Source organism: Scleropages formosus, chromosome 10 (assembly GCF_900964775.1).
Source record: "Scleropages formosus chromosome 10, fSclFor1.1, whole genome shotgun sequence".
Classification (NCBI taxonomy): Eukaryota; Metazoa; Chordata; class Actinopteri; order Osteoglossiformes; family Osteoglossidae; genus Scleropages; species Scleropages formosus.
Window position 1 is genome coordinate 13,761,174 of NC_041815.1, and position 20,744 is coordinate 13,781,917.

The window sequence follows — 20,744 nt, forward strand, 5'->3', positions numbered from 1 at the left end:
ATAGCGGTGTAAGTTACCCTAGTGAAGGTGTGCGGGCTGATAACACTAGAGAAAACAGAGTTCATTGAAAGCCGCTTTGGCGAAAAACACACACACACACATTTTCAGAACCGCTTGTCCCATACGGGGTCACGGGGAACCGGAGCCTACCCGGGAACACAGGGCGTAAGGCCGGAGGGGGAGGGGACACACCCAGGACGGGACGCCAGTCCGCCGCAAGGCACCCCAAGAAGCGGGACTCGAACCCCAGACCCACCAGAGAGCAGGACCCGGTCCAAACCACTGCGCCACCGCACCCCCTGCGTGGCGAAAAACATCTGCCGAATAAATAAATGCAATTACAACATATAAAATTATGATACTATGTAACATTACCGCGAGCTTAAGCGGGAAAATGTTTATTGTAAATAGCTGCATTTGGGAAAAATGTAATTTAGGTGTTCAACCACTAGGGCGACTTATGGGCAAAAGGAATGGGTGATCGTGTTTGCGAGTGGGAAGAAGAAAAAGCCTGGGGATGCTAAGCGGACTGGGAAGGCTGGCTTGAGGTGCCAGTCCTTGAAGAAACGGGGTTCTTGGACCGAGAGCATTATTTCCCTGTGTGCCGCCGGTATTGAAATAAAAACGTTCATTATGAACGCTGTCCCCCCTGTGTGCGTCCTTCTTCGCCCCATCCGAACCCGGCCGGGGCCCCGTCGCCACATTATTATAGCTGAATCATGTACCAATGTGAATGTGACTAAGCAGAAATCTCATAAACAATCAAAATATCTTAAAAATACACCTAGTTTTCCGACTATCTATCCGACTTAATTATTCAGGGAATGGAAACGCCCACGCCGAGATTGCTGAATGACCTAACTAACAGCTGCAGCACACTGCTATCTGTGTGAATAGCTCCACCAAGGCCGTAGTCTTTTTAAGATAAGCGAAGGGAACATCGTTTCAGGGACGATCACACAGGTCGTGATACCCAGAAACATTACATAACCGTGAACTCTGTTCCGCACCGGGGGAGTGATTCATTATGCCACTCTCCTCTCTGGATGACGTCATCTACGGTTGCTCGTGTGAACTATACCATTAGGAAAATGGGATAGCTTTTGAGGAGTGGTCCAGAAGTAGCTTTATAGAAGCACTTTATCAAGAAAATTATTAATTTTTCTTATATTATATCTTATTATATATATTTTAAATAAGCATGTTGAAAAGACGCTTTTGTGAAAAAAATGTTTGGTTTTGAGTTTTTTTGATTCGCGTTAATTGCACTGTTCATCCCTGTACAGTAGAATATTGGTTTTACCCTTCTGGCGTGTTGGTGGCGCACGAGAGTGACGCAGAGCCATATAGGAACTGTGGTGGTTTTGTGGCTTAATTCTATTACGGAAGAAGAACATGTAAGTACAGCCTGTAAAATGCCTATGTTAAAATGATGTGTTTGAAATAAACGGTCAAGCTGCGGCAGTTAATGTTTATTTTATTCATTTAACAACAAAAATATTCAGTAATCATCACGTTCTAGTCATGTTTTTTCCTGAGCGAGCCGTGGTGAAGTGAACTCAGCCGCCGCCGGTGCTAGTTTAAACTAACTCTCTCTGGCAAACTTAGTTTCTTTTTTTTTTTTTTTTTTTTTGTACTACCGTTCGTTGAACTTCAGCTTGAAGTTTGCGAGAGTCGTTGCTCTTATGTTTTGTGCCAAACTTTTTTAGCAAGTTAAATGTCACAGAGAACTTTGGTTTGGCATTATTAGTTCGCACGTCAGCTGACAATGTCACTCAGTCGGTTGGGCAACGCCACCGACGCGACGGCGCCCTGACACTGACTCTGTGTGTGTTAACTTAGTGTGCAGTTAGGTGTCTCGAAATCCAGATAATTTAAAAAAAAAAAAAAAAAAAATGTCTGCGTGAAAAGCATTAAATACCACGTTTAGGTTAAAAAATGACGTGTAGTTGGTACTGTACCAATCAATGAATGAGAAATTTGAGAAATATTTCTAAACAAAGCGACTGGTGTCCTGCATGTGCGGGAAGACACGTCGTCGGCTCAGCCTCAGGTCACGTCAGTGAATGAGAGTTTTGAACATGATTGGGGGGGGGGGGGAACACGAGTTCCCGGGCGGGATCTGTGATGAACCTCTGACTGGAACTCTGTGTACCACCACGTGTTCGAAGCACGTCGCTGGAAAACTGCCCCCCTGTTGCTGGTGTCTCTTAAGTGATAAATATTAGTGGTTGGCTATGGTTTCATCATAGTACCTCCCCAGGCCACTGGTGCCCAGTTACTGATCAGTTATAAGGGCTCCAGTCCCTTTAATGCCTCTGCACTTTCAACTTAACATTTCTGTGAGTTTATCTTTGATTTGACTGCAGATATTTTATTTGCTCGCATCTAAAGGTTGCTTAGTTTTGCCTTGTGAATATCATGTATATGTATGGGTTTTGTGTCACTAGTTATTTTGGGATTATGGTGATGTTTATATGGTATGTATTATGAATATTTGTCAAAGTGATATTGTTATCTGGGAGTGTGGTATGTGTAGATCTATTGTTAGAATTGATAGGTTTCTGGTTTCAATCCCAGTCTTGCTGTTGCATCAGAGTTTTTGCTTTGAACTGATACATTAAGAATATCTGCTGTATAGCTGGATGAATTGTTGTTGTAAAGCTGAACAGAATATGCAATGTTCTAAGGCACTTTGGACAAAGGTGTTTAAATTAAAATTAGTGTTTAAAGCACAAGGCATTTTATGAAGTAAGGTTACCTTGGTAACTTTGCATTGTCAATCATGAAGACTTTGCACCAGCAGTACATTTATATTTATTCATTAGCTGACACTTTTCTCCAAAGCAACTCATAATTAAGCAGCTGGGTAATTTTACCGGGGGAATTTAAAGAACCTTTCTGAAGGACACTACAGTTGGAAGTGGGATTTGAACCTGTAACCTTTGTGTCCAAAGGCAGCAGCGCTAACCACTGTGCTATCAGCCGCCTGGTAATTCTAACCATGTTACCATTTGAAAAATCTGAACACTTGTTCCTCTTTTTGAAACACTGCTTAGCCAGTTGAGCAATTTTACTTCATATGATATACTGCTTGGACTTGTAAAGACTTCCATAGGCATGACTGGCTGCCTTTTTTGGTCTTTTTGAAGGTACTTGACGATGTTTTGAACCGTGAGAGCGCAGTGCCTCTGAATCCCTGAAACTTGTGGAGTGACATTCTGCTGAACGGGCATTTGCTCTCCTGTTTGTAGACTAAGTTGTCTGTAACCGGGGGGGGTCAAATTACAGTTCTCGCGTGATATGGAGCTTGGGCGTCAAGCATGAGGCTTGCACACAATTTGTCCACCTTGCATGATGATGGGGTGGTGATTAGGGTACAATTAAGTAGTGCAGTTATATGCTATGTTGTAGTACACACTAATGATTAACGTGAATATCTATAACTGCATGTGAATCTGTGTGTTATGTAAGTCCATCCATTATGCAGTATCTTACTCTTGGGAACAGTATTGTGCCAGATCCTGCCTCAGATGCACTGCTGGAGGTGATGGTCCTAATGAAGGTTTCAGGAAATGGGACCCCAAGAACATGTTTTCGACTCAGTGATTGCTCATCTGCACACTGCTGTGAAGTTTGCCATTGCTGAAGTTGTTTGATCCAGACTTTGACACTGTTCCTTTAAAGTGAGTGGGCTTGGGCAAGTGGCAGTATAAATGAGGAAAATGTCAAGGTATGATAATGATCTTTTTTTTTTTTTTTTTTCTCCCCCCCTCTGGTTGATTTCTATTCCTTTTTTTTTTTTTTTTTAATTTTAAAAATGCTTATTTTTCTGGAAAAATCGTGGAGTCGTACAGCCTAGAAGTGAACAATATTAAATTTGTATTTAACACACACACATTGACTAAAACTGCTTGTCCCAAGTGGGGTTGCGACGAGCTGGAGCCTACCCCAGCAACACAGGGCGCAAGGCTGGAGGGGGAGGACACACACCCAGGACAGGATGCCAGTCCATCATAAGCCACCCCAAGCGGGACTCGAACCCCAGACCTGCCAGAGAGCAGGCACAGGCTAAACCTCCTGCGCCACCGTGCCCCGTTGTACGTAGCAGTATAATTCAAATATGTATGACTAGTTCTTATCCACTCATTGTGTATGTTATGTATGGGGACAGCTGGTAGCATAGTGGTTAGAGCTGTTGCCTTTTGCTTAATAGGTCACAAGGACTCTCACCTGCAGCTATACTACCCTTGAGCAAGGTAGTTTACTGTGAAATTGCTCCCGTAAAAAAAAAAAAACACAATGGTATAAATGGGTAAATAATTGTATGTAGATTAACATAAGTTGCTTTGGAGAAAACTTGGCTAAAATGAATAAATGATGTTGATGCCATCAGCCTTATTTACCCTGCTTTATGAAGTATATTTCTTATCCTTGGAACAGACCCAGCTTGTACATCCACAGTTAAATTATGTGCATTGTCTCCTGTTGTGTTGCTGTGTGAATGGGTGAATAGGTGTAGGTAACTTAATATTGTAAGTATCTTTAGAGAAAAAGCTAAATTAATAAATGTAGATGGTGGGCTTATTTAGCCAAAATTCAACAGAAATGTTGACACCTGACATATCTTTGGAACAGGGTAAAATTTTAATCTAAAAATCATACACTATAACAAACTGTTTAATATGACAGTGTAAAATTTATGTTTAAAATATTCTCATTAAAAGTAATCAACAGTGTTTTTCTGTATTAGTGTTTTAGTGGATTCATTTATTCAAATGATTATATAATATTTGCATTAATCACTGATGTTTACCTAAGATAAAGATTTTGCTCTTAACAGATTGACGTGCTGTTGTCACTAAACCCACATCGGTACCATATGGATGCAAATGTTACAGGGATTGTGGCTGATAGAGTAATGATCAATAAACATGTCATGGTTCAGCTCTGACAATGTGACTCAGCTGTTTGTATTCCACTGTGCAAGGCTGTAGGTTTGCCTGTCCCTTGTAACAAAACAGCCTTGCTGGGACCACTGTGGCATTGTGAAACCCTTTTCAGACATTTTCCAGTTCACTTTGCTCATGACCTTTGGGGAAGCCCATTTGTGACAGTTCTTTGTTTCGCAGCAGTTCGTAATGCTCAGCGTTAGGCCTTTTGTTGCACACGATGGCATATTTACTTTGTTTTAGATTTGTTGTTTTTTTTTTTTTTTAATTTTGTTTTTCAAGTGCATCTGAGTACTTTTCCCTCTGGGTGTTCCATTTTAAGCTCCTTGCCCCTTCTATTCGGTCTGTGTTTAGGCCTAGTAGTAAGCATAGTTCAAGCATGATAGACAGAATTTTGATGTACTAAATTATTTTTTTAAATTGTGGCATAACTTTTATCAGATGTTTCCTAAATGGTGCTTTTCTCTTAAATGAGTATAATTGTTTCCTTGTCAATAACTGCTTATCTAGTGCAGAGTTGCAGTGGTTTAGATCCTGTGCTAGAAGCATAGGCCATGAGGCAGGGTACACAGTGAATTCCATGCCAGTCCATCATAAGGCAGTGACTCATTCATGCCCACATGTAAGCAAAAGGAGATCTAGAGCCATCAGTGCACCTGAAATGGGTGTCTTTGGGCAGCGGAAGGGAACTGGAGCAACCAGAGGAAACCGACCTGAATGCAGAGAGAGCATGCAAATGCTGCACAGACTGAGCTGGGTACAAACCAGCATTTAAACTCAGCTCTGGAGCTGTGAGACGCCAGCACTGCTTATCAGAAAGTCAACAGAATTGCTTTTGGCATGTTGGTGGCTTTGAGTTCCTGTTACAGCTTCTTTTCTGGTTCCAGTTATGTTGTAATTTATGCACAAACTCAGTCAGGTGGTATAATATTGCAGCTACTTTTAGCTTTTGTTTTGTTCAAAGTTGATAACTACTGATCTTTGTCCCACTCAGCATTTTGCAATGCATATTTCTGCCTGTTTGCTGTTAGCTCTTAATCCAATTCCTTATTTGGTGATGCTTGTATCAGAGACAGGATTGTGTCTTGCGTGCATCTGTCTGTATTGATCTGAGCTTGTAGGCTTCGTTACAAACTAGAAATCAGGTATGGTTTAATAGGCAAACTGTTCCCTTGAGTGACCTCCCATATCTTGCTCTCTCTGCAGTGCTCCTTGGCTTCATGGCGGACTCAGTTGAACACACACGCGTGGAACCTGCTGCTGAGGAGGAGACCCTCTTCAGCAATCTGGATATCTTCCTCTTCTCTCTCATTGTTGGATTACTGATCTACTGGTTTGTCTTCCGTAAGAAGAAGGAGGAGATCCCTGAATTCAAGAAGCTTGAGACACCGTAAGTTCTGTCTATCAGTGATTGTACCACTTTGCTCTTCTACTTCTGCCTGCTTGGTGGTCCCTCGCATGAAAGATAAAGCATGGAGGTTTTTGGTTCTGGCTCCGTTGTGGTGGAACGACCTCTCACTCAGAACCGCTGAAACTCTGTCCACATTTAAAAAAGGTCTGAAAGCTCACCTCGTCCAGACTCACTTTGCCCATGATCTCTTAAGCTCATGTAAGATGTAAATGTTCATGTACCATAATGTTATGATCATTCCTGTAAAAGCAGTTACACAGCCGCTACTCCTGTGTTGTATCTAAATGTTTGCGTATGTCAGAAAAATTTGTAGGAGGGTGATCAGGAATAGTCTGTTCTGAGTTTTATGTAATTACTGAGATGTACGTCGCTTTGGAGATAATCATCTGCTAAATGTACTCGTGAAGAACACTGCATATAGGTAGTGGAAAGACCCTCCCTTTAACAATCACGTCTGTAACGACGTCTCTCTCCTAATATAATGCACAAATTTTATTCTCAGATGCAAGTTGCTTTGGAGAAAGGCGTCAGCTAAGTGAATAAATGTAAATGTACATTACTTTTGAAGAAAAGCATTTGCAAATGCATAACTGGAAATGTATACCGAACACTCCAGGTCACCTTGGACAAAGCAGCAGTCACGGCACTTGGGAATTTTAACAGCTATCGCAATCATGTTTTAAGAGTCACTGCTATAGTGCTGAACTAATGTACTGGACCTCCTTCCTAGCAATGGAAGCTGTGAATTTTTAAACTTTTCTCGCAGTGTCTAGCATCTTCAGGCTGGCCATTGAAGCTACTATGGTTGTTACTCCATGAGTTCCATCATGAAGCAGCACATACTGTGCCTGGTAGAGCTCTTGCTCTGCAACTGGAATTTCCTTAGTTTGAATCCCTGTTTCCTCTCTAATACCGTTGACGGGTACGTGACTTGAATTGATGCGGTAAAGATGTTTCAAAGTGAATTAGCAGTTAAAGTAAATATTTAATTCTTACATGCAGTCATGTGAAGTGAAACACTGAGCTGGAAATGGCATATGTAATGTTTCAGCTTTGTGGTTTTAAAAAAGAAAAGGTGATGTATGTTTGAAAACTGGGACTGTTATAGATGAGGAGTTGTGAAAGACTGGATGTGTACTTCAGCTATAATTTGTGCTGCCTTTCCACCCCTCGGTAGTACAGGATGTACTGTGGTGTTTTTTAGGGGAGAACCTATGTTGTCAGTGACCAGTTGCTCTTGCTGAAGATCTATAGTGTTCATGTTGGGAATGTACAGATACTCATTCATTCCCAAATTGCTTATAAACATTTGAACTGCGAGTGACCTTCACTCCCCCCATGGCTTTTGCATGTATTTCCGTTTATCTTATCTCCTGCTAGGTTCCCGGTATGGTGCCGTCTCCTGCTGCACAGCTTTTCTTCGGAACAATGGCTCAGAGCTGTGCTGTGATTGGTGAAGGGCTATGTGATCCTGATTGGTGGAGAGCATATGCTGTCGAAGTCGCTGTTCTTCCCGCTGAATGAGAGCTGTGTTGTAAGGGCAGAGGGCCTGATTAACGCCTCGCTTCACTCTGTGGGACATCCCTCCTGCGCTGGAGGAAATGGCAGCAGAGCTGTGAACTTCAGGAAGATTACGCCCCCGCTGCAGGAAGGCATAACTGCTTAGTAAACAATCCCGTTGTGTTGCTTATTGTGTTTCAGGAACATACGCGTAGCCTTGCTTCGCCAAGACACCCTTTTTAATTCTTTTATGTTCCCTGAAAGTGTGAGAGAGGCTTGGTGAGCCGAGTCCTCGGAGGTGGAAAGTTGAGATGAAGGACAAGCAGGCTTTTCTGTGCTCCTCTTTGGCAGAAACCATCTCTAATTTGCCATAGAACTGCAGTGAAAAGAGCAGATCTGTGTCACAAGAATCCTTTTATGATAGATTAGGTAACCATAGCGATACCATTTCTTAACCCGGGAACTTAAAATGAGAATTATTCAGTTTTAATTTATTTTTCTTTTTTCTTTGTTACTGAATTATGCTGCAGGCTCTTCGCATGCAGTGTTCCCTTCAAAGGGAATATGGGAGGGATTGAACGGGGAATGTAATGAAAGCTTGTGTGTGCGTGCATGTGTTACCATGGTCCTGCTGCAAGGTTTTATGGGACTTCTCATTATTAGTGTCTGGGCTGTGTTCCCTCTGCTTTGCTGCCAGATGTGGTGGGTGCACGTTGCTGGAGAGAGCAGCTGAACCAGCCGCCTGCGCCACCAGCTTTAGCCCCTGCAGAATAGGATCAACAGGCATGGCCGCCTGCAAGCTCTTGCTGTGCTGACGAAAGGTTTGGGGGGTGGGGGAGAAACTGCTGTGGGCAGGGGGGTGGTGGGCTCGCTCCTGTAGGTCCACCATGGAGTGTGGAAGAGCCTTGGTGTAGTTTATCTGGTGCTGCTTTTGACAGAGGCTTCCTCTCGTTTTGGCTGGAATTGGATTTTTCCCCCCCCCCCCCCTCCCCCCCTTTAAATTTTTATTTATTTATTTGTTTTTTAAAAATTTTCTTTCCTTACTGTGGATCAGACGAGGGCTGGTTGCCGTCGGATACTGCTGCCAGCCATGGGATGTATGTATTCAATGCCAAAAGACAGGAAGGCTGCAGCAGACAGGTCAGTATGCAGTCCCTGGGTTCTAACTAGCAGTCAGCGGTTCATAGGAGAATTGGCTTTGTCCACATTCTGCTGTCTGTAAGTTGCTTTCTAATGTTAGTGGACTGATTCTGGTCCCGAAAAAGATTTAAATTTGCGTTTAAATAAGAGAGAGTTTTTTTTTTTTTTTTTTTTTTTTTTTTCTTCTTCTTTCCCTAGTAACAGGGTTTTTAGGATTTTTGAGACGTATATCCAGATTGTCATGTTTTACTGGGCTGTAGCTGGTAAGCTCTAACACATGTTGGCTCAATATTGAGGGAAATTGAACTGACTTGTTTTTAGTGTTTTCCCAATGTGAATTGTTTCTTTTTGAATAAGAAATTCCTGGTGGTTTGGGAGGGTGTTGGAGAATAATAAAGGGCTTCAATAAAAAAAAAAAAAAAAAAAATTAGGAGAAGCAGAGACTTTTTTTAATGTGTGGTCAGTTTCTGCTCCAGTGTTGTAGGAATGTAGCTGTAATGTTTATGACCGTGTAGTCTTAGTGGCTCAATGTTTGTGTTTCACTTAGGTTCAAATAGAGATGAAGAACTTATGTGCTGAAGTTCATTATCTTTAGAATACAGATGAAATCCTTTTGACTTTTTTGATTCTTTTGTTGGAAGTATTATCTGATGGGGTTTTTTTTTTTTTTTTTTTTGCTGTCAGGGATAAACACAGTACTCTTCAATCTTTGGAAGATGCATTTTAAGTAAATTACCTAGTTGAACTGAACGTTTTAATTTTAAAAATGCATTCCATAGGTGCAGAAATCAGCTTGGTTGAAATAATGCATACACAAATTCCTGTTCGATTCAGTGGTTTGACTTGGATTTTCAGTATCTAGTAGAAAAGAACATGTACTATACTTCTTCATTCGGTATGGTGGGGGGATTGTACCTCTCAGTGTTAAGACAAGCTCTCTGCTTGTTAAGGTTTGTCAAAGACAATTTAGTGCATTTATTTTTAACAGTATGACATTTATTTAGCAGGCACTTTTATCCAAAGCGATTTCCAATGAACTCTATGTAGTGTTATTAGCCCACATACCTTATTCACCGCAGTGACTTACACTGCTAGATACACTACTTACACTGGGTCACTCATCCATACATCAGTTGAACACACTCTCTCTGTCACTAACACACTATGGGGGGGACCTGAACAGCATGTCTTTGAACTGTGGGAGGAAACCCGAGCAAACTCCACACAGACTGAGAGGGGATCGAACCCATGTCCTCTCACACCACCCAGGTGCTGGGAGACAGTAGCACTACTCACTGTGCCACCGTGCCGAAGGATGCTGCTGAACTCAGCTGTGTTGGTTAAACTGGCAGCTTGATATTCCACCTTGATAAGCAAGCTTCAAAGTGTTGGAACTATAGCTTTTCAACAAAAATTTTGCTGCAGTTTTTGGTTGACTATGATTTTTGTCTTTTTTTTTTTTCCTTTTTTTTGTCTCACTTTATTCTGCTCTGAGTTTCTTTTTCAGAAGGTCTGGTTGTTGTTTATGTCTGCAAGAAAAAAGCAAAGCATTTATTTTAAATTGCTTGCATTTTAAGCTCATTCCTGAGAAATAGGATAATGAAGAGGGCAATGGGGGAATGGTGTTGAATTTGTGATAAAACTAAGGTTTTTTTGCTTGGCTGAAAAACACTTGGCAAGGAATTTTGCTCTGTTAGTTGGCTATTGAACTTTCTGGCTCAGGGGGTTGCCCAGAGTAAAAACAGGGTGTGTCCAGCATTGTGATGAGCATAGCCCAGTGTCCTCTAACACCCTCCCTGCCAAGAACTTAAGAATGCTTAAGGAAAGCCATTTTCCTGCTTTTCTACTTTGAAAACGGGTGCATGGCTTGGCTTCCTGCATCCGGGCACAACACTACAACATTGTGGCAGTGTCTGTCCTCCTACAGATTTCCAGGGGTCACATCTGTGAAATTTTCAAAAGTTCTTCCTTTCATGTAACATTGCACAATGCCGTTTGCCACCCTGGTTGCGGCTCGTGTTTTTGTTCGACTGAGCCGGAGCAAACGTCATGCAGCAGCCGCTGCTGTGTACTGGCAATGCCTTTGGCTCCATATGGTTCTCTTTGGTAGAGAGGCTTCAGTTGACTAGTGTTCTTCCTCCAGGGTGCCCACCACAAGAGAGACAAGCTTCATTGAGAAGATGAAGAAAACGGTGAGTTTCTTATGTAAGCAGAATTTCACATGTGGTTCCAAACAGGTAAATTAGAGAATTCTCCTTTATATCCACACACATATATAAATAAATCTTTTTTTTTTTTTTTTTTTTTTTTTTTGAAAAAACATGACGAAAGTTGAATTTAAAAAATTGCTTTTGCCTCAACATTTGGTTTTAATGAGGAAAAAATGTTTAAGGAATGAGGTCTTAAAGCCACAGCTCCCACACTTTGGTGATACATCAGTATGGTTTGTGAACAGGGCGCTCGCTTTTTCCTTCTCAGGGACGCAATGTGGTAGTCTTCTATGGGTCCCAAACAGGCACCGGGGAGGAGTTTGCCAACCGGCTCTCCAAAGATGCCCAGCGATATGGGATGAGGGGCATGGCAGCTGACCCTGAGGAGTATGACATGGTATCATTCTGTCCTCCAAGCCTCAGTTTCAAACTCAGTAGTGCTAGTGGTAATCACTCTTGTATGCCTTGGAATTTGGCAATTTTGTGGACCAGCATGGATATAACACTCACTGTGTTTAGTTATTCAATAACTTTCAGTGTTGCACTTACTTAAAATTGTCCTGATTTTTTGAGTGGGGAGGGGTGGCATGTATCAGAGAATCTTGCTACAGCTGGTGTGATAGTAAAACCTTCAGCTAAAATTCTTAAAACATCTCTTCCTGCATTGGCTGCCTTCAGTCCGAACTGTCACGTCTGCCTGAAATTGAAAACTCCCTGTCAGTTTTCTGCATGGCCACCTACGGGGAAGGAGACCCCACTGACAATGCACAGGACTTCTATGACTGGCTGCAGGAGGGAGATGCCTGCCTGGATGGTGTCAAGTACACGGTATGTTTTACAGACTGACACTCCCAAAATATTGTCTTGTAAACAGGGGAGTATATCTGTATGTCAATACATACTCCCAATACTGATATCTTGCTACAATAGGACAAATATGGCAGCATGTTACCCAAGATCTGGTCTTGGTCATCTGAACTCACTGAATTGAAATATATATATGTGTGATACTTCATTATATTAGTCAACATAGAACCATGCTACTATGCTGGAGGAAAATGGAGCACCCAGAGGAAACCCACATAGACATGGGAAGACCATGCAAACTCCTCACAGACTGAGCTAGATGTGAACCCATGTCCAAACAGCCCAGGTGTTGTGATGCTGCAGGGGTACTTGCTGTACCACTCTGCAGCCTGGTTTATAAGACAGGATAACACTTTATTGTCTGTTTACACAGAAATTTGTCTTGCTTCTCCAGCTCAGCAATCCATCCACCTTATTACATTATCTCTATACACTCTTAAGTAGAAATTAACCCTTGCCGCTACATTTTTCTCTCCTTTATTAAATAGTGGGGATTCACTGCAGTAATAACCATCTTAGACTTTTTACTGTTAAAATAATCTTTACAGTTTATTTTGTAAACCTGATTGAGCTTTTTCTCCCTCTCAGGGAAACTGTTATAAAGCTGTATTGACCAAAACACACTCTTAGCATTTTCCGCTTGTGTTCTAGGTATTTGCATTAGGAAACAAAACATATGAGCACTACAATGCCATGGGAAAATATGTGGACAAGAGGTTAGAGGAGCTGGGAGCCAAGAGGATCTTTGACCTTGGGATGGGAGATGACGATGGCAAGTGAGTGTATAGTGTGACAAGTAGCTTTTTTTTTTTTTTTTTTTCTTTTGTTAAAGGTTTCCATCTGCGTATTAACGTTTAAATAAATGTGCACTTATTTTCTGTAAAGTCTTTAATATAATCATTACGTGCTCAATTTCTTGACTTTATAATGAGGATTGTGCACTAACAGTAAACCCAATAACTTTTGTTTCATCTCTTTTTGTTTCCTTGAGGAAATTTCCAGCATAACTGTTTCTTTCCATGGGTGTAATTTTTTTTTTTTTTTTTTCCCTCTCCCCCTCAGCCTGGAAGAAGACTTTATTTCATGGAGGGAACAGTTTTGGCCTGCAGTGTGTGAGCACTTTGGTGTGGAAGCCACTGGAGAGGAGTCTAGGTCTGTGGCTGCTGTGGTTTTTATTTCGGCTCCCATGATAACCTTCTGTTAAAAGCTGGAAATACTTAGAATTCATTCACTTGTGGCTTTGTTTTCATAATTTACATATCATCATACAGAACTGGAATGAGCATCAGCACCTCATTTACATAGGAGCAACCATAGCACGTTAGAGGTGTTTGAACAGGGAATTTTCATTAGGATTCTGACATGTTTGATGCCAAATGAAGGCTGCAGTGAAACGTGCTCCAGTGCCTCAACAGCCTTAGAACAGGCACAGAATGAATGCTTCATTAGGCTCGTTGCTAATAATCCCTCTTGCCTCCACAGTATCCGTCAGTATGAGCTGGTTGTGCACGCAGACATGAATATGAACAAAGTCTACACAGGGGAGCTAGCCCGTCTCAAGAGCTTTGAAACCCAGAAACCGTAAGTTCTCAAAAACTCACACCAGTTTTTATAGTTTAGGGTTAGTTTAGGGTAGGCTGTTAATTTCCCCCTAAATATCTGCATTGGCTATAAATACAGCACTGGTTAAAATGTGTGTCAGTCATTAAAACTTTTAATAATAGTGTACCAAAGACATTGGTTCTTTTTGGACTTGATAAATTTATTGAAAGCCTGAAAGGAACCATAAGGTCATGATTCCCTTAGCTGATTGTGATTTTTGATGGTAATTATGTCGTAAGTGCTGCCATCTTACTGGTTCTAGGCTTGCCCGTGTATTGTTTTCTGACTGAAGAGATCTGAAGTCCTAATTGTGGTCTTTCCTTACATCCTGAAAATATTGCTTTGTCTGCATCCTTGCAATAATACTCAACAAATGAAAACAGTTGGTTTTAGCTTGCAGAATTGTTGGTAGATAATAAGTATTGGGAAAACAAAGCATGCATATATTTACACAAAAACCAAACTATAATGCAAGTTGAGTGGGGGAAAAATTACTCTGCCCTGAAAAACAGGAGTGAAGTCATCAAAATGTAAAATATTAAACTGTTTATATGGATGATATATGATATCTCAAAGTTGACTACAAAAGTGGCAACCCTTTCTGGTTTCTGGATGAGGATGTTGTAATTTTCGGTATGTCTTCTTTTTAGGCCTTTTGATGCCAAAAATCCTTTTCTTGCATCCGTCACTGTCAATCTCAAGCTTAACAAGGGCGGTGATCGGCACCTGATGCACTTGGAGCTGGACATCACGGGGTCCAAAATCAGGTATGACTACACGTTTTTGGCCTCTTTGAAGATTTGAAGACTCTTTGTATCATCTGAATCTCCATACATACCCCCTTAGCATTGCTTTCCTTTACTGTCCTATGTGGCTTTGTTTCTTATCCAAGAATATTGGTTTTTGTGTTCTGAGAATGTTGGTAATATTGAAACATATTCAGTGGGCAGTTTTGTTATTGCATGTACATTTATACATTTAGCAGACACTTTTCTCCAATGTGATGTACAATGATTTAGTTTTTAGCAGACACCTTTGAAGGCAGCTTACAATGCTAGATACACTACACTAAACTTCTTGCGGTCAGTCATACACATTCCTTGACACATACTCGCACACAAGGCAATTTAGAGTCACCAAATTACCAGTGACACATGTCTTTGGACTATGGAAGGATGCCAGAGCACCAGGAGGAATCGCAGAGAAACCATTCAGAATTCAGATCCACAGACTGAGCTGAATTTGAGCCCATATCCATATGTACAGCCAGGTGCTGTGAGGTACTAGTGGTACCTGCTGTGTCACTGAGCTGCCCTGTCTGTTACAGGAGGCTGCAAGTGACTAATATTTCCCATACCAACTACAAATTTTCTTCTTATCCTTTCAGATATGAATCAGGTGATCATGTTGCAGTTTACCCTGTCAATGAAACAGCCATGGTGAACCAAATTGGGCAGATCCTCGGTGTTGACCTTGACACCATATTTTCCCTCAACAACCTTGATGGTATGTGATTATTGATGTCCTTGGCGTATGGCCAGTCTTGACCTGTTGTTAGTGTTTCTGAAAGCCTTAACCCTCTCATGGTGAAATTAGTACTGGCACTTGAAAAAATTCTGATGCTAATTTGCAGCGTCTGTCTGGAAAGGGTTAAAACGGATGAAAGCTAGTCCAGATGGAGTGTTCGAAGCATGTCCTGAACAATCTATCTGACTGAAGTGATCAGCATATTTGTGCGTATCCCCTCAGAGGAGTCCAATAAGAAGCACCCGTTCCCCTGCCCCACCACCTACCGCACGGCTTTGACCCACTACCTGGACATCAGCAACCCGCCCCGCACCAATGTTCTGTATGAGCTGGCCCAGTATGCCTCTGACCCCAAAGATCAGGAGAACATGCGCAAGATGGCCTCCTCTTCCGCTGAGGGCAAGGTACACGTGCTGTCCCACCCTTCGTACCGAGACATTTCCTTTTCTGTGCCTTGTCATGCAACCATGTTACCGCAATTGCAATCCGATTGTCATCAGCTTAGAGATAAAGGGCTATTCAGATAATGAAGCCAAGCTGTCAGTATGAAATTGAGGCAGTTTTTCAAGGTCATGTTAAAGGTGTGGCACTAAAATTTACCTCTTGATTATTAACTCTTTGGGAGGTGATAAACTCTAACTCAGATCTTTATTTGACCACACATGTACAGATCAATGCTCTATTAAAGGCCTGCCATATGATCTAACTAGTCTTGTTCTTTCCTGCAGGCTCTGTACCACAGCTGGGTATTGGATGCCCGCAGAAACATCTTGGCCATCCTGCAGGACATGCCCTCTCTGCGACCACCCATTGACCATCTGTGTGAGCTGATGCCCCGCCTACAGGCACGATACTACTCCATAGCCTCCTCATCTAAGGTAAGGGATCATACAGGCGTTGTGGTTCCAGCACAAGTTTTTCGGCAGGATATTGAGCAGAAATTGTATTTTTCAGATGGATATGCTGTGAATGCTTATTATTAAATTAAAATGGACCACTTGTCCACACAGGTTCATGCCAACAGCATTCACATCTGTGCTGTGGTGGTAGAGTACCAGACCTCAACAGGCAGAGTGAATAAGGGTGTTGCCACCAACTGGCTGAAGAACAAACTGCCATGTGACAATGGCCACAAATCCACAGTCCCCATGTATGTTAGGAAGTCTCAGTTTCGTCTGCCATTCAAGGTCAGCACGCCAGTAATCATGATTGGCCCTGGTACTGGCATTGCACCCTTCATGGGCTTCATCCAGGAACGTGCCTGGCTGAAGGGAAAAGGTACTGTGTGTGTGTGTGTGTGTGTGTGTGTGTGTGTGTGTTGACTTGTGAAACTGACAGACTTAACTGCCATGTACTTATACTTTAATGATTATTTTTGTAAAAATAAACTTCCTCCTACCTACAGGGAAGGAGGTGGGCGAAACAGTGCTGTACTATGGCTGCCGACATAGAAATGAGGACTTCCTCTACCAGGAAGAGCTGGAGGAGTTTGAGAGGACAGGCATGATCACACAGCTCAATGTAGCTTTCTCAAGAGATCAGGAGCATAAGGTACAGTACCCTGTGCTGTCTGTCTGGCTGATGAATAGCTGCAAGTTTAGTATTTAATGCAGAGTGTGAATTTAATTTTTTCAAAGAGTAGGCAATTTTTTCTTTTTTTTAAATTAATTTTATCTCAACTAGGTTTATGTCCAGCATCTTCTGAAGAAAAACAAGGAGCACCTGTGGAAGCTAATCCACACAGAAAGTGCTCACATCTATGTCTGTGGGTAAGTTAGACCATCTTTACTGCCTTATTCAGTGAGGATCTCCAAGCTTAGCTGCTTTATGGCTGCTTGACTACTTGATGCAGAGCTGTGTGGTCACACAAGACAGAAACCCAAAGAGATACCAGCAGGGCCTAAGCACTGTTGCATGGTGTCACTTAGCGGCTTGGCACTTTTACCCAGAGGTCTTTGTACACTTTACACATTTGCAGAGCTAGATGCTTTGACTGATTCCTGCCTTTACTGAAGAAACATCTCTCACACACACACACACACACACACACACACACCATCTGAAGAGACATCATCCATCTCAATTCCTGTCATATAACTGTCCGTGCCGTTTGTGAAAAACTTTACCGCAGCAGATAGCATGGTAAAGTCATACGCTTTTAACCTGAAATTTAACAGAAGCTTCACGTGACAAAATAATGATGGGTAATTATACTTTGATGTTAAAAAAAAGAAAAAAAAATAGTTGGACATGTTCCCTGTTACCCTTGTTTTGTGTTTCCAGTCATTTTTAAATTACTTTTATTTTTAATGTAGGAAGTCCCACAAAATATTTTTATTTACTACAGCTATATGTATTTAAACATTTATTTGTGTATAATTAAAAAGGCAGCCCAAAAGTGATAAACACTGAACATGCTTATTTGAGGTCAGCGCCATTATATGGGAGTTGTGGACATGTTGTTTTATTTTGAGTAATTTCAAATAAGCTTTAATGTACTTTCAATTCGATGGGAAAAAAGAAAATGTGTTAAACTGCAATGTGGGAGTGTCATGTTCAGGCTGTTCACTGTCATTGACCATTTTGCCAGGATACAGCAGACAATTGTAAGCCTCCATTGGACAAGAGTTTTTTGATAGTTAAATGTGTTTACAACCTCCACCTAACCCCTTAATAAATGAAGAAACTGATGTATGTATTGTGCTTTTGATTGCGGCTTAGAGGTAAAAGTGACTTTGGAGTTAGAAACAGATTGACTTGTGAACACACCTCTGGTTCCAGTTGTTTCTAAGTGGAGGACCCAGTGCATATTCAAAGAATATCTGGTTGATTGGAGTGTTGGCTTCTCTGACGAATAAAGTAAAGAAAAGCTCTGTTGAATGTGAACAGTTTAGTGATACGGCGTTTAATTTGCCTTGCTACCACTTTGTCACTGATGGCAGCTATAGTAATGACAGTTGGCTACAGGCTTGCAATTAATATATTTGCGTGAAAATAATATATTTGCATGAAAAAACTAATTGCAAGCCTGTAGCGTGTAACCCTGTCCCTTCCCTCTCACATCCACTCTGTGACACCGGTGCTTTTAATGTGTCCTTTTAACAGGGATGCTCGCAACATGGCACGTGACGTACAGAATGCCTTCTATGAGGTCGCGGAGGAGATGGGTGGCATGAACCGCACCCAAGCTGTGGATTACATCAAGAAACTGATGACCAAGGGCCGCTATTCACAAGATGTATGGAGCTGAAGACTGTAAACTAGCGAATCTCACCTAACCCGCAGCTGACTTAACCTCACACAGCTTCTGTTCCCAGCCTCTGTGTGTCTGTGTGGTCCCTCACCCTGGATATGTACATATAACTATGTTTGTGCTGGGCATTTTCATGTTGATATGCCCTGCACACTCCAGTGCAGTAATAAACCTTATTGCAGGTTATCTTTTAAACTCTTTTAACTGTTTCGGGCTGCAGATGTGGCAAGTCGCTTAACACAAGTTTTAGATGAAAAGTGTGTAATACTGGAGTGGATGCCAAAAATAGACCAACGTGGCTGTCTTCACTCGTGTGTATGACAGCATTCTGTGTAAATGAGGGACATTCTTTTTCAAATCATGTAAAATATTTGGGGGATGCATAGTCCTCTGGGTACGTCTCTAAACAGGAACTGTAAATGTTGTTGAAAGATATTTTTAAATGAGGGTTTTTAGTCTGCCTTTGATTTGTCTGGTTGATTTTAGTCATGCATTGTTATGCAGTAGATGTTCAACGTAAACAAATATTGTGTGAAAGGGGAACCTAAGATCAGCTACCCTTTAAAAATGTCCTGTGTCAACTTTATCCATTTCTGAATCTCTGTGACATCAGTGCTAATTACTTGTAGTAAATGGGTTTTTTACATTTACTAGTTGACTCAAAGCACACTTTCATTTTAACTTCTATAGTCTATATATGACATGGCTGTTCTTTGAATATTTCTGAAGATGAATTCAAACTGAGTGCAGGTGGGTATGGTGGGTCCCGCAGACCACTTGCGCTTCCATCCTGTGCAATTCACATGCTCTTCCTGTGTTCACATGGATTTTACTCCACTCCAGAGACATGCATTACAGGTGCATTGGTACCTCCAAATTGTGAGTGTGAGAGCAGTGTGAGAGCATCCAGCATATGTACCACCAGTATGCAACACTAAAAATTCTGTTTATTTTTATACTTAAACAGACTCCCACAAAATATTAGCCATTTCAGAGGATGGATTTTTTTTAAATCTATTTTGAATTTTAACCTACATGTTCCCTTTCAATGTATTTAAACTTCTAAGGGGTTATAGAGTAATCATGTACCTTTAAAAAAGTTAGCTGGTTGAATTTTATCTTAAACAGTGACAATGTTAACTGTAATGTTTAGGATATACAAAAATGTGCATATGCTCTTTAAAAAAATACATGAAATGTAAATAAGTTGAGTGGCTGAATGGTCATGACCAAATGCTTAGATATTTCTTGGGAATTTAAAAACCAGACACTCACCACACTTTCTAAAACTGCAGTTTCTCTGTTTTCAGTCTTTCTGTGCAGTGAAACATGTAACATCTGTTCTGTTTGTCAAATGTCAGCATTGTTAGAACTGAATCCTCATAATAGATATAAATGTTATTCCTCCTGTTTTGTTCTGAATGTATTCAATAATTCATGGGGGCATATAGTATCATAAGCAAATGAAACTAGTGCCTTTTGCCTTGTGCAATCTGTCCGTCAGCTGTTGGTGGGAGACCGTAACTGCTGGCTTTTTTTTTTTTTTTTTTTGGACATTTTACTGAAATCCTCACACATAACTTTCTTTGAAAGTTAGAGAAAGGGTAAACGAATATGTAAGTTGGAAGAATTGATAGTTATTTGTGTTACATTAGTTCTGTCTTGGCCTGATCCAGTTTTATATGGAAGATTTCATATTTGTAAATTCTAGGTAAACATTTTCAAAATAAAAACTGACTAAACACACCAGTAGTTCTTTTGTCTGGCACTTCTTATTTCAGTCAGTGTGAACCTGAACTCATACCAGTCACAGTGAAACTGGTTTTGTGCCCAAAGGTCCTGATCTTCTGTGTGGACTGAAGTGCAGAGCTATTGGCAGAGGAGATTTGACATTTCTTTCTCATGCAACTCATTAGTCGGTTGAATATTACCTTTAAGTAGTACATACGGGTGGCACAGTGAGTAGTGCCCTGGGGGGGGTGCGAGAGGACATGGATTTGATCACCGCTCAGTCTGTGTGAAGTTGGCATGTTCTCCCTGTGTCTGTGTGAGTTTCCCCTAGGTGCTCTGGTTTCCTCCCACAGTCCAAAGACATGCTGTTCAGGTTCCCCATAGTGTATGAGTGACAGAGAGTGTTCCACTGAGGTATGGATGAGTGACCCAGTGTAAGTAGTGTATCTAGCATTGTAAGTCTTTGGGTGCTCTGGTTTCCTCCCACAGTCCAAAGACATGTTGTTCAGGTTCCTCATAGAGTGTGTTCCACTGATGTATGGATGAGTGAC

General features: G+C 41.4%; 1 protein-coding gene across 3 annotated transcripts; it reads left to right on the top strand.

Moving 5' to 3' along the window:
* Positions 1-1,314: 1,314 nt before the first annotated feature.
* On the top strand, positions 1,315-20,211 carry LOC108922469 (NADPH--cytochrome P450 reductase-like). Of its 3 annotated transcripts, none has more exons than XM_018732622.2 (16): positions 1,315-1,397; positions 6,159-6,342; positions 11,147-11,195; positions 11,482-11,610; positions 11,892-12,041; positions 12,732-12,856; positions 13,143-13,232; positions 13,563-13,661; positions 14,333-14,449; positions 15,070-15,188; positions 15,432-15,613; positions 15,938-16,087; positions 16,220-16,487; positions 16,615-16,760; positions 16,893-16,978; positions 18,315-20,211. In XM_018732622.2, exons 2-16 carry the CDS (start codon positions 6,173-6,175, stop codon positions 18,457-18,459), a joined length of 2,025 nt encoding a protein of 674 aa, XP_018588138.2. In that variant the 5' UTR covers positions 1,315-1,397; positions 6,159-6,172; the 3' UTR covers positions 18,460-20,211. The 3 variants fall into 3 exon arrangements, with proteins under 3 accessions (XP_018588138.2, XP_018588137.2, XP_018588139.2); XM_018732621.2 differs by lacking the exon at positions 1,315-1,397 and adding an exon at positions 2,246-2,342; XM_018732623.2 differs by lacking the exon at positions 1,315-1,397 and adding an exon at positions 2,436-2,480.
* Positions 20,212-20,744: the final 533 nt, after the last annotated feature.